Source organism: Vombatus ursinus, unplaced genomic scaffold, assembly GCF_900497805.2.
Source record: "Vombatus ursinus unplaced genomic scaffold, bare-nosed wombat genome assembly UNPS02014870.1, whole genome shotgun sequence".
Classification (NCBI taxonomy): domain Eukaryota; kingdom Metazoa; phylum Chordata; class Mammalia; order Diprotodontia; family Vombatidae; genus Vombatus; species Vombatus ursinus.
This window is the reverse complement of record NW_020954648.1, coordinates 9,240,292-9,254,659: the sequence shown is the minus strand read 5'-3', so window position 1 is coordinate 9,254,659 and position 14,368 is coordinate 9,240,292. Positions and strand designations below refer to the sequence as shown.

The 14,368-nt window shown below is 39.2% G+C and overlaps 1 protein-coding gene across 2 annotated transcripts in view; it reads left to right on the top strand.

Moving 5' to 3' along the window:
* The window catches only part of LOC114028086 (zinc finger CCCH-type antiviral protein 1-like), a 112,358-nt gene that overhangs the window by 41,021 nt on the left and 56,969 nt on the right, over nt 1-14,368 (top strand). For both annotated transcript variants that reach the window (XM_027842287.1, XM_027842288.1), the window contains exons 5-10: nt 335-538; nt 2,273-2,374; nt 7,896-8,019; nt 9,482-9,641; nt 11,674-11,782; nt 13,866-13,968. In XM_027842287.1, coding sequence (XP_027698088.1) covers nt 335-538; nt 2,273-2,374; nt 7,896-8,019; nt 9,482-9,641; nt 11,674-11,782; nt 13,866-13,968 — 802 coding nt within the window. The remainder of the gene's footprint in view (nt 1-334; nt 539-2,272; nt 2,375-7,895; nt 8,020-9,481; nt 9,642-11,673; nt 11,783-13,865; nt 13,969-14,368) is intronic.

Genomic DNA, 14,368 nt, shown 5'->3' with positions numbered 1-14,368 from the left:
GGGGGACAGCAAGCAGGAATCTAAGCAACATAGTTCAATAAGAAGATGTGGGATTGGTTTCTACCATCTCTTATTAAACTTGTCATTTCATTATTTGGAGCCTCAGTTTCCATAGCTCTGAAATGGGGGTAATCATATCTCCTATACTTACCTTGCAGGGTTGTTGTGAAGATCAAAGGAGATAAATATACATTAGATGTTTGTGCATGGATGTATTTACATACTTGTAAAGCTCTGAATAAATGTAAGCTATTACTAATGAAGAGTTGTGGTTATCTAAGATAAAGCAAAAATAAAGCTTATGATCAGAGCTCAGAATTTCATTATCCCCTAGTGATGCAAGCTGCCTCCGTCTCTACGCCAGCCTCAGACCACAAGACAGCCACACATTCTCTGAGGAAAAAGGTTGTTCATGACCAGTGGTTATCTGATCGCCAAGCGGATTCTGTTTTTACCTCTGGTTCTAGTCAAACTCCTGGCACCTTGACCACAAACAAAAGCAGAGCTGTGGCTCCTTGCAAAAGTACAAATGCGGAGGGTAAGTAGATACGTCAGACTGGCTATTCTTCATCTGCTCCGAATAAGACCGTTTGAGAGATGTACACAGTCTTGTCCTGGAATATCTTTATGTTATTACTGTAGTTGTTGTTTGTGTTGTTGTTCCAGACCTGTGATTCTGTCTATGTAGGGAGCTTTCAGGTGCTGAAATACCCTCTTGGTGTAGATCAGTACCTTCAGAGGTAGTCTTCCCATCTTGTCCAGATTGGTTGTACAGTTCCCACACCTGGGCCTGATCCCACTACTGCTCAGCCCACAAGCTTTGGCTGGTTCTGTTTCTGACCTAGGCTGCTTCTGCGCTCCGTAGGCAGGCTGGTAGCTCCCATCTCCCTGGGGTTTACCATATTGGTGCCAGACTAAGAGTGGATGGACACCTGATCTGCGCACAAGTGATTCATCAGCCTTCCTGGTAGCAGGGAATTATAGACAAGTGCTACAGCTTGTGCTGGGGTTCTTAACCCGAGGTCCAGGAACTTATATTAAAAATAAGGGTGTATGGGGCAGCTAGGTGGCGCAGTGGATAGAGCACTGAGACTGGAGTCAAGAGGAACTGAGTTCAAATCCAGCCTCAGACAAGACACTTGACACTTTCTAGCTGTGTGACCCCTGGCAAGTCACTTAAACCCAGTTGCCTCACCAAAAAAAAAAAAGCACGTATACACACACACACACACACACACACACACACACACACACACACTCTTCACTATTTCAGTATAATTGTTTTCCTTTTTAATTTCATGTATTTCATTTTATGCATTTAAAGACATTATTCTGAGTTGGGGTCTTTAGGCTTCACCAAACTGCCGTTAAGAGTCCATTGTGCAAAAAAGTTTACAAACCCCCATCTTAAGGAGTTTCTTAGGATAGTGCGAAGCTGAGTGACTTGCCCAGGAGCACATAGTCAGGATTTACCGGCCAGTCAGCATTTATTAATTTTTTAATTAAAGAAATTTTTTTTTAAAGATCTGTCTTTCCCCTCCCTCTCCCTTTCTCCCTTTCTCCCTCCCTCCCTTCACTGAGAAAACAAAGGAAAAAAATCCCATTACAAATATAAATAGTCAAGCAAAACAAATTTCTGAATTGACTATATGTTTAAAAAAAAAGTCTCTGTCTTCATTATGAATCTGTCACTTCTCCATTAGGAGGATGGGTAGCCTTCAAGAAGTACTTATTAAATGCCTATTGTATGTCAGATATTGGACTGACACCTAAATTGTCCCGACTTGAAGCCAGCTTTCTAGGCACTATACCCATTGCCACTGCCTTGTGGTACCTATCACCACAAAGCCATGGCTAGTGGAGATAGAGGTTGAAATCATTATCTGACTGTTCATCTCCAGGAGTCTCAAATTTGTTAGCCCAGTAACAGTAGAGAATTTAGGAGTCAGTTAATAAGCATTTATTAAATGCTTACAATGTATCAGGCACATTGCTAAGCTCCAAGAATTCAGAAAAGGCAAAAGACAGTCCCTGCCCTTGAGGAGCTTACAGTCTATTGGGGGAGACAACATGTAAACAAATACGTACAAACAAGATATATACAAGATAAGTGTGAAATAATAACAGAGGAAAGGTAGTAGAATTAAGTAACAAAGGTAGATTGCTTTGATAATCAATTATATCCCCTGTTTGCCCCAAAAGAACCCAGACCTGCTTGCGTGAGTTTTTTCCTACAGGAAAGCCAACATTTTGTGTGTCTTCTCTTCTTTAGATTTCAAAGACAGAGTTTCTCATGCAACTCCTTCAGGAATGGCGAATAATGGCTCCGATAAGATTTGTCTTGACTACCTCAGTGCGGATTGTAAACTGCAGAGTAAGTAATATTGAGAGAATTAATCTGGAAAATACAGAAGCTCTGGAATTTGACCTAGGTTGGAGCGGGTGGGGATGAAAAATGCATCTATGAACTGGACTTGTAATGCCATTAATTTAGTGAAGTCTCTCAGATGAATGGGCTTCCTTTACTATGGATTGGCATCTTCTCTGCAATTTATAGTCTTAGCTTTAAAGGCTACAAAGAGATCAAATGACTTGCCTAGGGTCAAAAAGCCAATGGGTATTCAATTTGATTAGGTCAGCTCTCATTTTGCCCTGTGTCCATTATCTTGTTGGAGAGATTTTAAAAGGCCTTTCCTATGTCCCTTTGTTCAGAAAGGTCTGGGGAGCCCAAGGCCATGTGAGGGTTAATCATGGAATATACAACCTCTCGGTTCCCCACATTTTGGGGAATCTTGTGGAAGGGTACCCACTCGGGGTGTAGTCAATTTAATGTAGCCTGCTTTCAACTCACATCTTCAAAGCCCAGAAATCTGCAAGTTGACTTGTTTTGCTACTAGAAAGTTTACCTGAAATTGCTAATTTAGTTCCTGACAGAACTCTCTCACTTTTTGTAACTTCCTTCCCTTCCTTTTGAATTTCCCTTCCTTTTAGTCAAAATAGGAAGGATGAAGAGAAAACCATCAAGGTCTAGTGTAGTACAGCACTTTGGAATTTTCCTCTCAGTTAGGATGTTTTGGCCTCTATTTCTTTGGCAACAAAGTCATTGCTATTCCTCACCCCCTTGCCTCCTCCGTTTTCTATCAGGTATCTATATTTAATAGCTCTGACTTTGTCTCAGGCTTGCCAGTTCCTGTATAATTCCAGGAGCAATTGTGTTTTTTAAAAGCCATAAAGAAGACTTCAAGATGGTTGAGTAGAGGAAGCCGCTGAGCTCTCCCAACATTCCCTCCCAACAACTTTAAAATAATGCCTCAAATTCAATGTTAAAGCAGCAGAGCCATCAAAAGATTGGAGTGAGTCACATTTCCAACCAAAGACAATGCAGGAGGGCAAAAGGGGGTTGACCTAGAACTCATGTGGCAGCAACATCAATGGCGGGCCTTGGAGATGGCAGCAGTAGCAGCAACAGCAACTTCTGAAGGTCTCAAACCAGAACCAATAATGAGATGAGGCAACTGGTCAGGGGACCCATGTGCTAGCAGTGGTTGTGGGAAGGATGCAGTGTGGCTACTCCATAGGATAGGTCCAGGGGGGAGAGTAGTGCTTGCTGTCCCAAGGAATCAGGGGCCTTGAGAAGCAGTGTCACCTGCAATTGCAAAGGAGCAGTGACCAGAACTCTCACTGGATCATAACCACCTTAGAAGTACCAAAAACTTCGAATCCCCAGAACTAGCTCTGAAAACAAAAATGTGAAAATGTCTGAAGTTTGGGACTGTGTGCCCTAGAGCCCCAACCCCCCAGCCTAACTTTGACATGAAGTTCAAGGTCAAGAAATAGGCGAGGAAAATGAGCAAACAACAAAAAAGAATACTACCATCAAAAGCTAATGTGGTGACAGGGAAGAGCAAGACACGAACTCAGAAGATAAACAATGTCAAAACAGCTGCAAACAAAACCTCAAAGGAAAAAAAAATTGAATTGGACACAAGCTCAACAAAAATTCCTGGAAGAGCTAAAACATTATTTTGAAAATCAAATAAGAGTGGTAAAAGAAAAATGGGAAAAGAAATGAGTGTGATACAAGAAAAAATTATGAATAGACAGTTAACAGCTTGGTAAAAGAGGCACAAAAACACTGAAGAAAAGAAAAAGCAGAATTGGCCAAAGGCTAATAACTTCATGAAACATCAAGAAACAATACAACAAAGTATTGAAAAACAGAAGAAAATGGGGAATATCTCATCAGAAAAGCAACTCACTTGGAAAATAGAGGAGAGGCAATTTAAGAATTACTGGACTGCCTGAAACCCATGATCAAAGAGCCTAGACATCATATTTCAAGAAATTATCAAAGAGAAACTTCCCTGGTATCTTTGTTCCAGAAGGTAAAATAGAAATGAAAAGAATTTGCCAATCACTTCCTGAAAGAGATCCCAAAATGAAAACTCCCAGAAATATTGTAGTCAAATTCCAGAGCTCACAGATCAAGCAGAAAATATTGCAAGCAGCTGGAAAGAAACAATTCAAATATCATGGACCCACAGACAGGATCACAACAGATTTAGTGGCTTCCACATTAAAGGAGCAGAGGGCTTGGAGTATGATATTCCAGAAGGCAAAGGAGATAGGATTACAATCAAGAATAATGTATCCAGGGGCAGCTAGGTGGCGCAGTGGATAGAGCACTAGCCCTGGAGTCAGGAGGACCTGAGTTCAAATCCAGCCTCAGACCAAACACTTGACACTTACTAGCTGTATGACCCTGGACAAGTCACTTAACCCCAATTGCCTCAAAAAAAAATAATAACGAATCCAGCAAAACTGACTATAGTCCTTTAGGGGAAAACAATGGGTATTTAATGAGGTAGAGGATTTTCAAGCATTCCAGACGAAAAGATCAGAGATGAATAGGAAATTTGACTTTCAAATACAAGACTAGAGAAGAGTTAAAAGGCAAATATGAAAAATAAATCATAAGAGACTCAATAAGGTTAACTGTTGTTGATACAGGTAACTCCTAAGAACTGTATGACAGTTATAAGGACTCTGCGTAGATGGAGGGCACAAGAATGAGTTAATTATGTTGGGATAATTAATAAAAAATGCATTTGTGAGAAAGGGATGCACTGGGAAAAGTGGGAAGAGATAAGAGGAATGGGAGAAATTATCTCACATTGAAGAGGCAAGCTAGGATAAGCTTTTACAGAGGAGGGGAATATGGTGGAAGAAGCAGGCAACTTTGAACCACATTCTCATCTGAATTGGTTCGAAGAGGGAAGAATACACACTGAGTTGTGTTTAGAAATCTGTCACACCCAACAGGAAAGTAGGAGGGGAAGGGAATAAGAGCATGGGGGTGGTGGGATAAAATGGAGGTCAGATTAAGGGAGGCAGTAGTGAAAAGTAAAACAGGCTTTTGAGGAAGGGCGGGGTAAAAAGAGAGAAGAATAAACAGAAGAAAATGGATGGAGGGGAATGCACAGTTAGTAATTGTAACTATAAACTTGAATGAAATGAATTTTCCCATAAAATGGAAGCAGATAGCAGAATGGATTAGAAACCAAGAAACACAGTTGAAACAGAGACACACCCATAGGGTAAAAGAAAGGGCATGAAGCAAAATCTGTTTTGCTCTAACTGAAGTGAAAAAGGCAGGGTAATAATCATGATCTCAGAGGAAGCAAAAGCAAAAATATAACTAATTAAAAGAGATAATCAGGGAAACTACATCTTACTAAAAGTATTGTAGACAGTCAAGTATTATCAGTACTAAGCATATACACCAAATAACAAAGCATCCAAATTCTTAAAGAAAAAGTTAAATGAGTCAGAGGAGAAAGTAGTAAAACTATACAAGTGGGAGACCCCAACTTTCACGTCTCAGAGCTAGATAAATCTAAAATAAATAAGATAAAGTAAGAAAGAAATTAAGGAGAGGAATAGAATTTCAGAAAAGTTAAATATGATAAATCTTTAGAACAAATTGAATGGGAATAGAAAGGAATATACTTTTTTGTCAGCTTCTCAAACATTGTACCTCATCAAAAAGTTGTTCTCTACCAGATCTGTATCCCAAAGAGATTTTTTAAAAAAGGAAAAGAATATATATGTACAAAAATATTTATAGCAGCTCTTTTTGTAGTGGCAAAGAATTGGAAATGAAGGGGCAGTCCCCTTGGGGAATGGCTGAACAAGTTGTGGTATATGATTGTAATGAAATACTATTGTGCTATAACAAATGATGAGCAGGATGATTTCAGAAAAACCTGGACTTAGATGAACTGATCCAAAGTTAAGTGAGCAGAACCAGGAGAACATTGTGCACAGTGATGACAATATTATAAGATGATGAACTATGACAATTCCAAAGGATCCATGGTGAAAAATACAGATGAAAACATCTTTTTTCCTTTCTTTGTTTTCTGCTTTTTATTTTTTTTTGCAGTGTGGCTAATATGGAAATATGTTTTGCATGGCTTCACGTGTATAAGTGTTGTATTGCTTGCCTTCTTAGTGGTTGGGGGAGGGATAGGAGGGAAGAAGACAATTTGGAACTCATAATAAAAAAAAGAAGGATAAATATAAATGAATGTTTTTTTTTTTAAGGGTAGAGGACTCCCCTTATGAAGGCATCTTCTGTCAAGGCAAATCAGCACCCTGTCACTTAATAAGTCCTTCAGAGTTGTCTAAAATACGTAGAGCTTAAGAGAGTTGAGTAGTATCACTCAATTAATAAGTATGAAAGTTGAGATCTGAGCCCATGTCTTCCTGACCTGAGCCAACTACTTGTCACTGCCTCTTAGTATTATGTAAAGTGAGAGTTCCTTTGAGTTTGCCACAAAATTATATTTTAAAACATCAGGATATTTGACTAAAATTGTTACTTGAATCTTAATTTATTCCTTGTTCTAATTAAGCTTCTTTTCTTTTCTTTTCTTTTTTTTTTTTTTTGGCTGGGCAGTGGGGTTAAGTGACTTGCCCAGGGTCACACAGCTAGTAAGTGCCAAGTGTCTGAGGCTGGATTTGAATTCAGGTCCTCCTGAACCAGGGCCGGTGCTCTATCCACTGTGCCATCTGACTGCCCCTGACTAAGCTTGTTTTCATTAAAATTTTTGTTTGTTTGTTTTTCAAAGGGAAAGACAAAGAAGGTACTAAGAATCACACAGTTCTTAGGCTATCTATCAACATTAATTTAATTGTTGGTGTTCTAAATGTGAGGTGTTTGTGCAGCTAATTGACGTACTATTGGATGAATTTAACCAGATCATTGTTGATATTCTTCAGATCATTGTTGATATTCTTTCCATAAATGAAACCAAAAAGCAGTTTTCCTTATTTCCTGAAAATTGTATTATATTCTTTATTGTTAACAAAAATTGCTTTGTATTCTACCTTACTCTGATTCTTCATACTTGTGTGACCTTGGGGAAAGTCACATAATCTTTCATGGGCTCAGTTTTTTCATCAGTAAAATGAGAGGGTTGAACTAGATGAACACTAAGGTTTGCTCCAGTTCCAAATTTGCAATCTCATATTCTAATAAGTGAACATAGCTGGAATCAACATTTTGTATGTCTTCTAGTGGTGAAATATGGTAGTTGCAGGCTTATCCTTAACCAAAATGTACTGAAAACAAGTTTTAAGAAATTGTTCTGCTTTCCAAGATTGCATTGTGGTGAATTGGAGGGTGTCCATGCTATAGTGGAGATGGGTTGGCAGAGAGGTGGTGAAGGGCATTTTAGGTAGGAGATGCATCATAACTGTAAAGAGTATAATAAGGAGACTGGGAAGGTAGGAGTGAAGAGGCCTTGATTGGAGGGGATATTAATAGATGAGCTTGAATAGGACAAAATAGTTCTTACCTTGGCCCTGGGAATTCTGTGCTCTTTTTCCAGGCTGCTGCAAGTCTATCCATTTTCATTTACCCTACCGATGGCAGGTGTGCATTTCTGACAGCTGGAAAGACTTTAAGGACATGGAGGAAATTGAGAGAGCTTATTGTGACCCAAGCATCTCCAAGTAAGTTGGTGTCTACATTCTGTTAAAAGGAATCAATTGGGTCTGCAAAACACACTTTGTGCTTAACCTTCATTCAAGCTGAACATATGAAATGGGCAAATTTCAGCTGATTGAGTGGAAGAGTTCAAGACCTTAGATTTAGATCCAGTCTAACTCCCACCTTTTGCAGAAGAAGAAACTGAGGCCCACGATGTTGAAGTGACCTGCTCGAGGTTACATGGATAGTAAATATCAGATGTGAACCTTGAACTAAGGTCCTGGACTTCAGAGACAATATTCTTTCTGCTGTTCTGTGGCAGATGGAAAGACTCAAATCCATAATTAAATGATTTCGTTTTTTCAGATTCTAGCAAATTTTTTTTGTTCAGTTTTAATGGTTTCCAAAATTAATATCTGAAAACCTACTTTTTTTCTCTAAGCATACACCCTCATGAACATATATACACACAATTATTATGGTTCCTTGCTGATCATGAAACTGTGAAAAATATGGAACAATTTAAAAATATTCACTTTGGCATAATTGTATGACAACATTAAAGCATTCATGTACTTCTTAAGAAACAGAATGCGAAGGGGCAGACTTTAGATTCTTTTATCTTTTTTTAATTTCTGTTCTTTTCCCCATATCTGAGAAGGATCTTTATAAAGTCAGTCTGTTGTAATAGAAAGAGCCCAGGATTTGGACCTGAGATTAGATCCTAGCTTTACTACTTCCTCCCTTTGTTACCTTGGACTTAACCTGTCTGCTATACAGCTTCCTGAACTATAAAGAAAGGGAATTGGGGGTAAATGCAGAGGTGTACTGGAAAATGTTTAACAACTCAATCTATGGGGAGACAGGAATGCACAGACGACACACTTTTAAATTTTATTTGCATTATTAACTTTTAGTTAATTAGTTATTTCAGTTTTATATTAATTTAGTTAATTAGTTTCTTAAGGCTAGACAGTCAATGAAACAATAAATCAAACTGATTTGTAGTGTTTGCTGATTTCCAAGATATAAATGCCCACATTGAAAAATTTAACTTTTGGCTCTCAAAAAGCCAATTTAACCTGGCTCCGACCTACCCCTTGCTAAATATCCTCTAAGGTCCCTTCCTACACAACATCCTCTGATCAGAATTTTGTTTTGCTTTAGATAGTGCTGAAAGAGATGATGTTAATAACTAAAATGTAGCCTCAAGCAAATTATCTCACTTCCCCAGATGCTGCCATTTTTCTCATCTGCAAATTGAGGTTGTTGGTGTAAGTGGCTTAAAATTCACTGAATCTCTTATCAAAATTGTTGGATTGATTTTGTAGGCTTCAAAAGAGAGATATGAAGAGTTGGGGGGGAAGGAAAGGGAGAGAGAGACTGAGAGATGGGGGTGTGGTTGAGAGGAATTTAGATAACGTAGCTCAGTGTAGCACTTGGTTAACTTTAAACCTTTTTTTCTCCCTGAACATTTACTTTCAGAAGTCATAGTATCGACTTTCAGAAGATGCTACTTGATTGTTATCCTGTCCGACGTCTCTCTACTCCATCATCTGTCCAAAACCCCGTTCATATTCTGGCCACTCAGTGGCACTGGTATTGGAAGAATGAATTGGGCCAATGGATTGAATATGGAAAAAAGGTGAGCGTCCATTTCCTTCCTGATAATGCTCTTGTTCAAAACTCAAAGGTTTTTTTTTTTTAAAAAACGTATTAAATATTTTATTTTTAAATTTTACTAATTCCTTTTTTTGAGTTTGCACTTTATGTTCAGACCAGGATCTGTGCATTTCTGGCAGGAAAATCTAAGCTGGTTTTTTCTTTAGATTCAGGGACATCTCAGGCCGAGGACCTGCAGATTTTCAGCGCTCTCCAAAAGGGGTCCGATTCAGGGCAAAGTCTGATTACTGTTCCCCTGGTCTGAGCTCTGCACCAATATGGCTCCACCTCCCTTTGGGTGCCTCTTCCAACTTATTATATAGGGTGTGGATTCACCTAATCATAATCAGCTCAGAGCCCTCCTGCGGAATCCTACTCCTACTTCCTCAGTTTTACTGAATCCTGATCATGTGACCATGACATAATGGAATCACCTCCCCAGAGAAACAAATAAACATACTTAGAGACAGCATTTTTACTCTTGCCATATAGAATCAATAAAAGCAGTAAGATGATACATAGGAGAGGAAACAAGCATTTAATTGCCTACTATGTGCCAGGCAGTGTGGTAAACATTTTAGAAATATTATCTCATTAGATCCTCACTGCAACTCTGAGAGGAAGGTACTATTATTATCCCCATTTTACAGTTGAGGAAACTCAGGCAAACACAGGTTAAGTTACTTGCCTGTGATCACACAGCTGGCAAGTGTATGAGGCAGGATTTGAACTCAGGTCTTCCTGACTCATAAGTCCAGTGTTCAATCCTCTTTCCCACCTAGCTGCCTGGATTCAACTAAACGATCCCCAACATTCCTTCTAGCTCTGGCAGTCTGATTCCAAGTTTTACTTTCTTACCAGAGTGAAGTAGGGAAAAGGGGCCATGATCACTCTAGAGCCACTACATGCAGTGGGCTTTTGTAGCCAGGTGGGTTGTCCTCCACCAACCCCTCCAGTGAGGTGCCCCCATAGAGCTCTATGTGAAAGGTCCGAATATAAAAGTGTTAATATTTTGTTATGAATTGAAAAAGACATCCCTGAGGGTTTTAGCATTAATTCACGCATCGGTCAGTTACTGAGTGCACTTAGCACAGTGGCTGGCCAGAGCTTTGGACTAAGAATGTGAGAGGACAGAACCAGGCAGGGACCCATGGTCGCAGCATGGTTGTGGTGTTCTGGGGTGCCTGGGGCCCCTCTGCTTTTGTGTGTGTGTGGCTTGGAACACAATTCCTCTTTAATAAGAGCTAGCCTTGATAGAGCACTTGACCTATCTTGTTATCTGATCTGATCCTCACGACCTCTCTGGGAGGTAGATGCCATTATTATCCCCATTATACAGAAGAGGAAACTGAGGCTCTGGTCTTCCCTCCCCCCCCTTTAGTGCCTTCCCTTTGAGATTTCCTCCTTTTTACACTATGTATTTTGCATGCACCTTGCTGTTAACGTTTTTTCTCCAATAGAATGTGAGTTTCTTGAGCACAGGGACTTTGTTTTTGCCTTTTCTCCCCAGCACTCATCTTAATTGCTTAATATATACTTGTTGACTGAGGCTGAAGTAGGTTAAGCTAGTTACTCAGGACCATGCAGCCATTAAGGGTGTCTGAGGCAGGATCTGAACTCAGGTTTTCCTGACTCTAAGTCTTGTACTCTCACCACTGGTCTGTGCCCCATGGTTTTGTTGACATGAGTCCATGATAGTCTCTTGGACTCCTCAAGCATCCAGATGTATATTTCTTTATTTGGAGAGTTGAACGATGATGTCATCTGCTGAACTGTTTGACACCTGAACTTGTTTGACAATTTTGCCACCTGAAACTACTGCCTCCGTTCTCTCTGTTAAAGGTGCAAAGATATAACAGGGAAGGATTTCCAGAGGAAAACTTGAGTACCATGCCCAATCTTGAAAGGAATCGTAGACACATCAAATGACATCAGGCATTATAGTGATGGTTTCTTTGAAAGTCTTTGTAAGTCCCACTCATTACTGTTTTTTCCCCTCATATGATGTCAAACAGGAGGGTTCAGAATTTACTTCTGGAGACCTGGAGTTCTTCTTTCTGCTCTGGCAAGAGGAGTTTGTGGAATTTTCAGAAGGTCCTCATACATACAAAGTGAACTTTAACGGTATGGCTTCTTTTAGGGGGTCTTTTCATGTTCTTGGCTTCAGTGCATTTAATGTTCATTTGGTTCTGTTTACTACGTTCTGCATCAATTCATTCAAAGCTTTCCAGAGTTTTCTGAATTTCTCATTTGTCATGTGGCATGTGAGAGTAATGAAATATTATTTGGTAGTAAGAAATGATGAAAACAAGGAATTCTGATGAACATGGGAAAACTCAAACGAATCTTTGAAATCTTTGAGATTGACCCAAATTGAATTGAAAGTATGGTTGATTAAAAAAGGGGAAGCAGGCTTTCACAGTTTTTTACAACATATCTTTTCATACTCACACAGGTGACTGAAAGAGAGAGTACAAGATCTTGCTATGTTTACTTTTTGTTGATTACTTTAAAAAAAGCAAAACACATTGACCAGGTAGAGTGAAATTTAGTCTTAAAGGCTCTAACAGGAAGACTTTAATGAGTCAGGAAGACCTGAGTTCAAATCCTGCCTCACATACTTACTAGCTATGTGATCCAGGGCAAGTCGTTTAATCTCTGTTTGCATCAGTTTTCTCAACTGTGAAATAGGGATAATAATAGCACCTACCTCACAGGGTTGTTGTGAGGATCAAATAAGATATTTGTGAAATGCTTAGCCCAGTGCTTGGTAATTGGTAGGTGTTTAATAAATGCTTATTCCCTCCATCCATGTTAAAATCATAGAAGATTCTTAAACACAACCACAGAGATAACTTTCATCAATCTGCAGGCTTCCTATCAATTGAAACATGGAACAGGATGATGTAGATAATGTCCCAGGGACACCATTCTCTATTGTGGGAGTCCAAATGGAAGAAAGTTTTCTTATAGTTGGGGAGGTCCCCTAGATGTACCTGTTTGTGGATTATATTGTCCTGATTGTACCATGCCCAAGATTCCCACAGGAAATCCTTAATGAAATCCAAGATTTCTAAAGAGAGATTGGCCTAACAGGCAATATGGGAAAAACTAGACCAATGAAGAAGTCTTGTTGCCCAGACTATTACATGTAGCTAGATGAGCAGCCTGTGGAATTAATCCCATTGGGTTATCTCTCATGAACAAGACCAGAGTTTCTTAACTTAGACTGCTTGAACTTTTTTTTTTTGCAAGACAATTGGGGTTAAGTGACTTGCCCAGGGTCACCCAGCTACTAAGTATCAAGTGTCTGGTCTGAGACCAGATTTGAACTCAGGTCCTCCTGACTCCAGGACACATGCTCTATCCAGTGCACCACCTAGCTGCCCCTTGAACTTCTCTTTAAAAAACATTTTTATTTTCAAGTAATTGGATTAATCAATTAATTTATTTAAGAGCATTATTCTGAGGAAGAGTCCATTGGCTTTATCAGATTGCCAAAGGTTTTTTTTTCATCCACAAGAAAGTTGAAGTACGCTTGCTCTAATCTAGACCAAAAGTTAAAACTCCTCTGATTCTTTGCAGGGTTCTCAAAAAGACAGATACTGTCAGTGAATACAAATTTTCATCTGTTATAATTACCTATTCAAAGATTTCTCCTTCCTTCATATTGTATTAATGGCACATCATTAGCTATTTAAGTACATTAAAAGGCCACTCATTATTATTTATTGGTGGAGCATATATATTTATTTGTGGGACAAGAGGGCAGGATAGACTAGAGTTTGCAAATTAGCATCTGTTTAGTTAAGGGTTAATTCAAAAGGAAGGCAGTTATGAGTCAGCAGAAGTGATAATATTGAGAAGGCCAGATTGAGTTTCAGGTCAGTCAGCATCCTGCTGTTTTAGTGGGTACACTAGGATGAGGCAGATTTGTCAAAAAATGCAAAGACTAAATTCACCTGTGACTCAAAGGAGAGGTCGGAGAGTGAGTGAGAAAAAGAGGGACAAGAAGAGAAGTGGAGCCCAGATGAATACAATCTTTGATCAACTTAGCATCAGCCATGAGAATTAGTTTTTTGTGCAGAGGCAAATGTGGTAGCCCCATCCTTCCCTCATTGGGGCATTCTACATAGCAGCTACTATCTATGGCTCTGATAGAAATAACCATTTTAACTTTGGACTGACTTTTTTTTTCTTTCTAAAGAAATGATCCAGACAAACGTAGTCTCTCATACTAAAAGGGAGGTCCGAAGGCGGCCTAAATATGTGTCCTCTGTGACTGTGTATTGGACTCAAAAACAAAAAACGTAAGTATCTGATTGAGCACTTCTATAGGTTACATCATCAATTAACTCATGAGATGTACAATGAAAACTCAGTCGAATTCATGATAACTAATCCAGGCAAGGTGGAAATTTACTTTCATGTTGTCTTGAAGCATTTATTCCATTTGCCTACTTTGTGACGAGCTCTATTCAAGGTCTTGGCATGACAGAACTAAAACAAATTAGTCCCTACCTTCAAGGAACTTATGTTCTATTGGGGGAAACAGTATGTGTATAGAAAATTCAGTTAAAAATCTCTGCAAAATAGATACAGGGTAATTTCCAGGGTGAGGGCACTAGCAACTGAAAGAATTAGGTAAGACTTCCTAATGGGAGGTAGTATTTGAGCAGAGCCTTGAAGAATCTAGAGTTTGTCTGAACT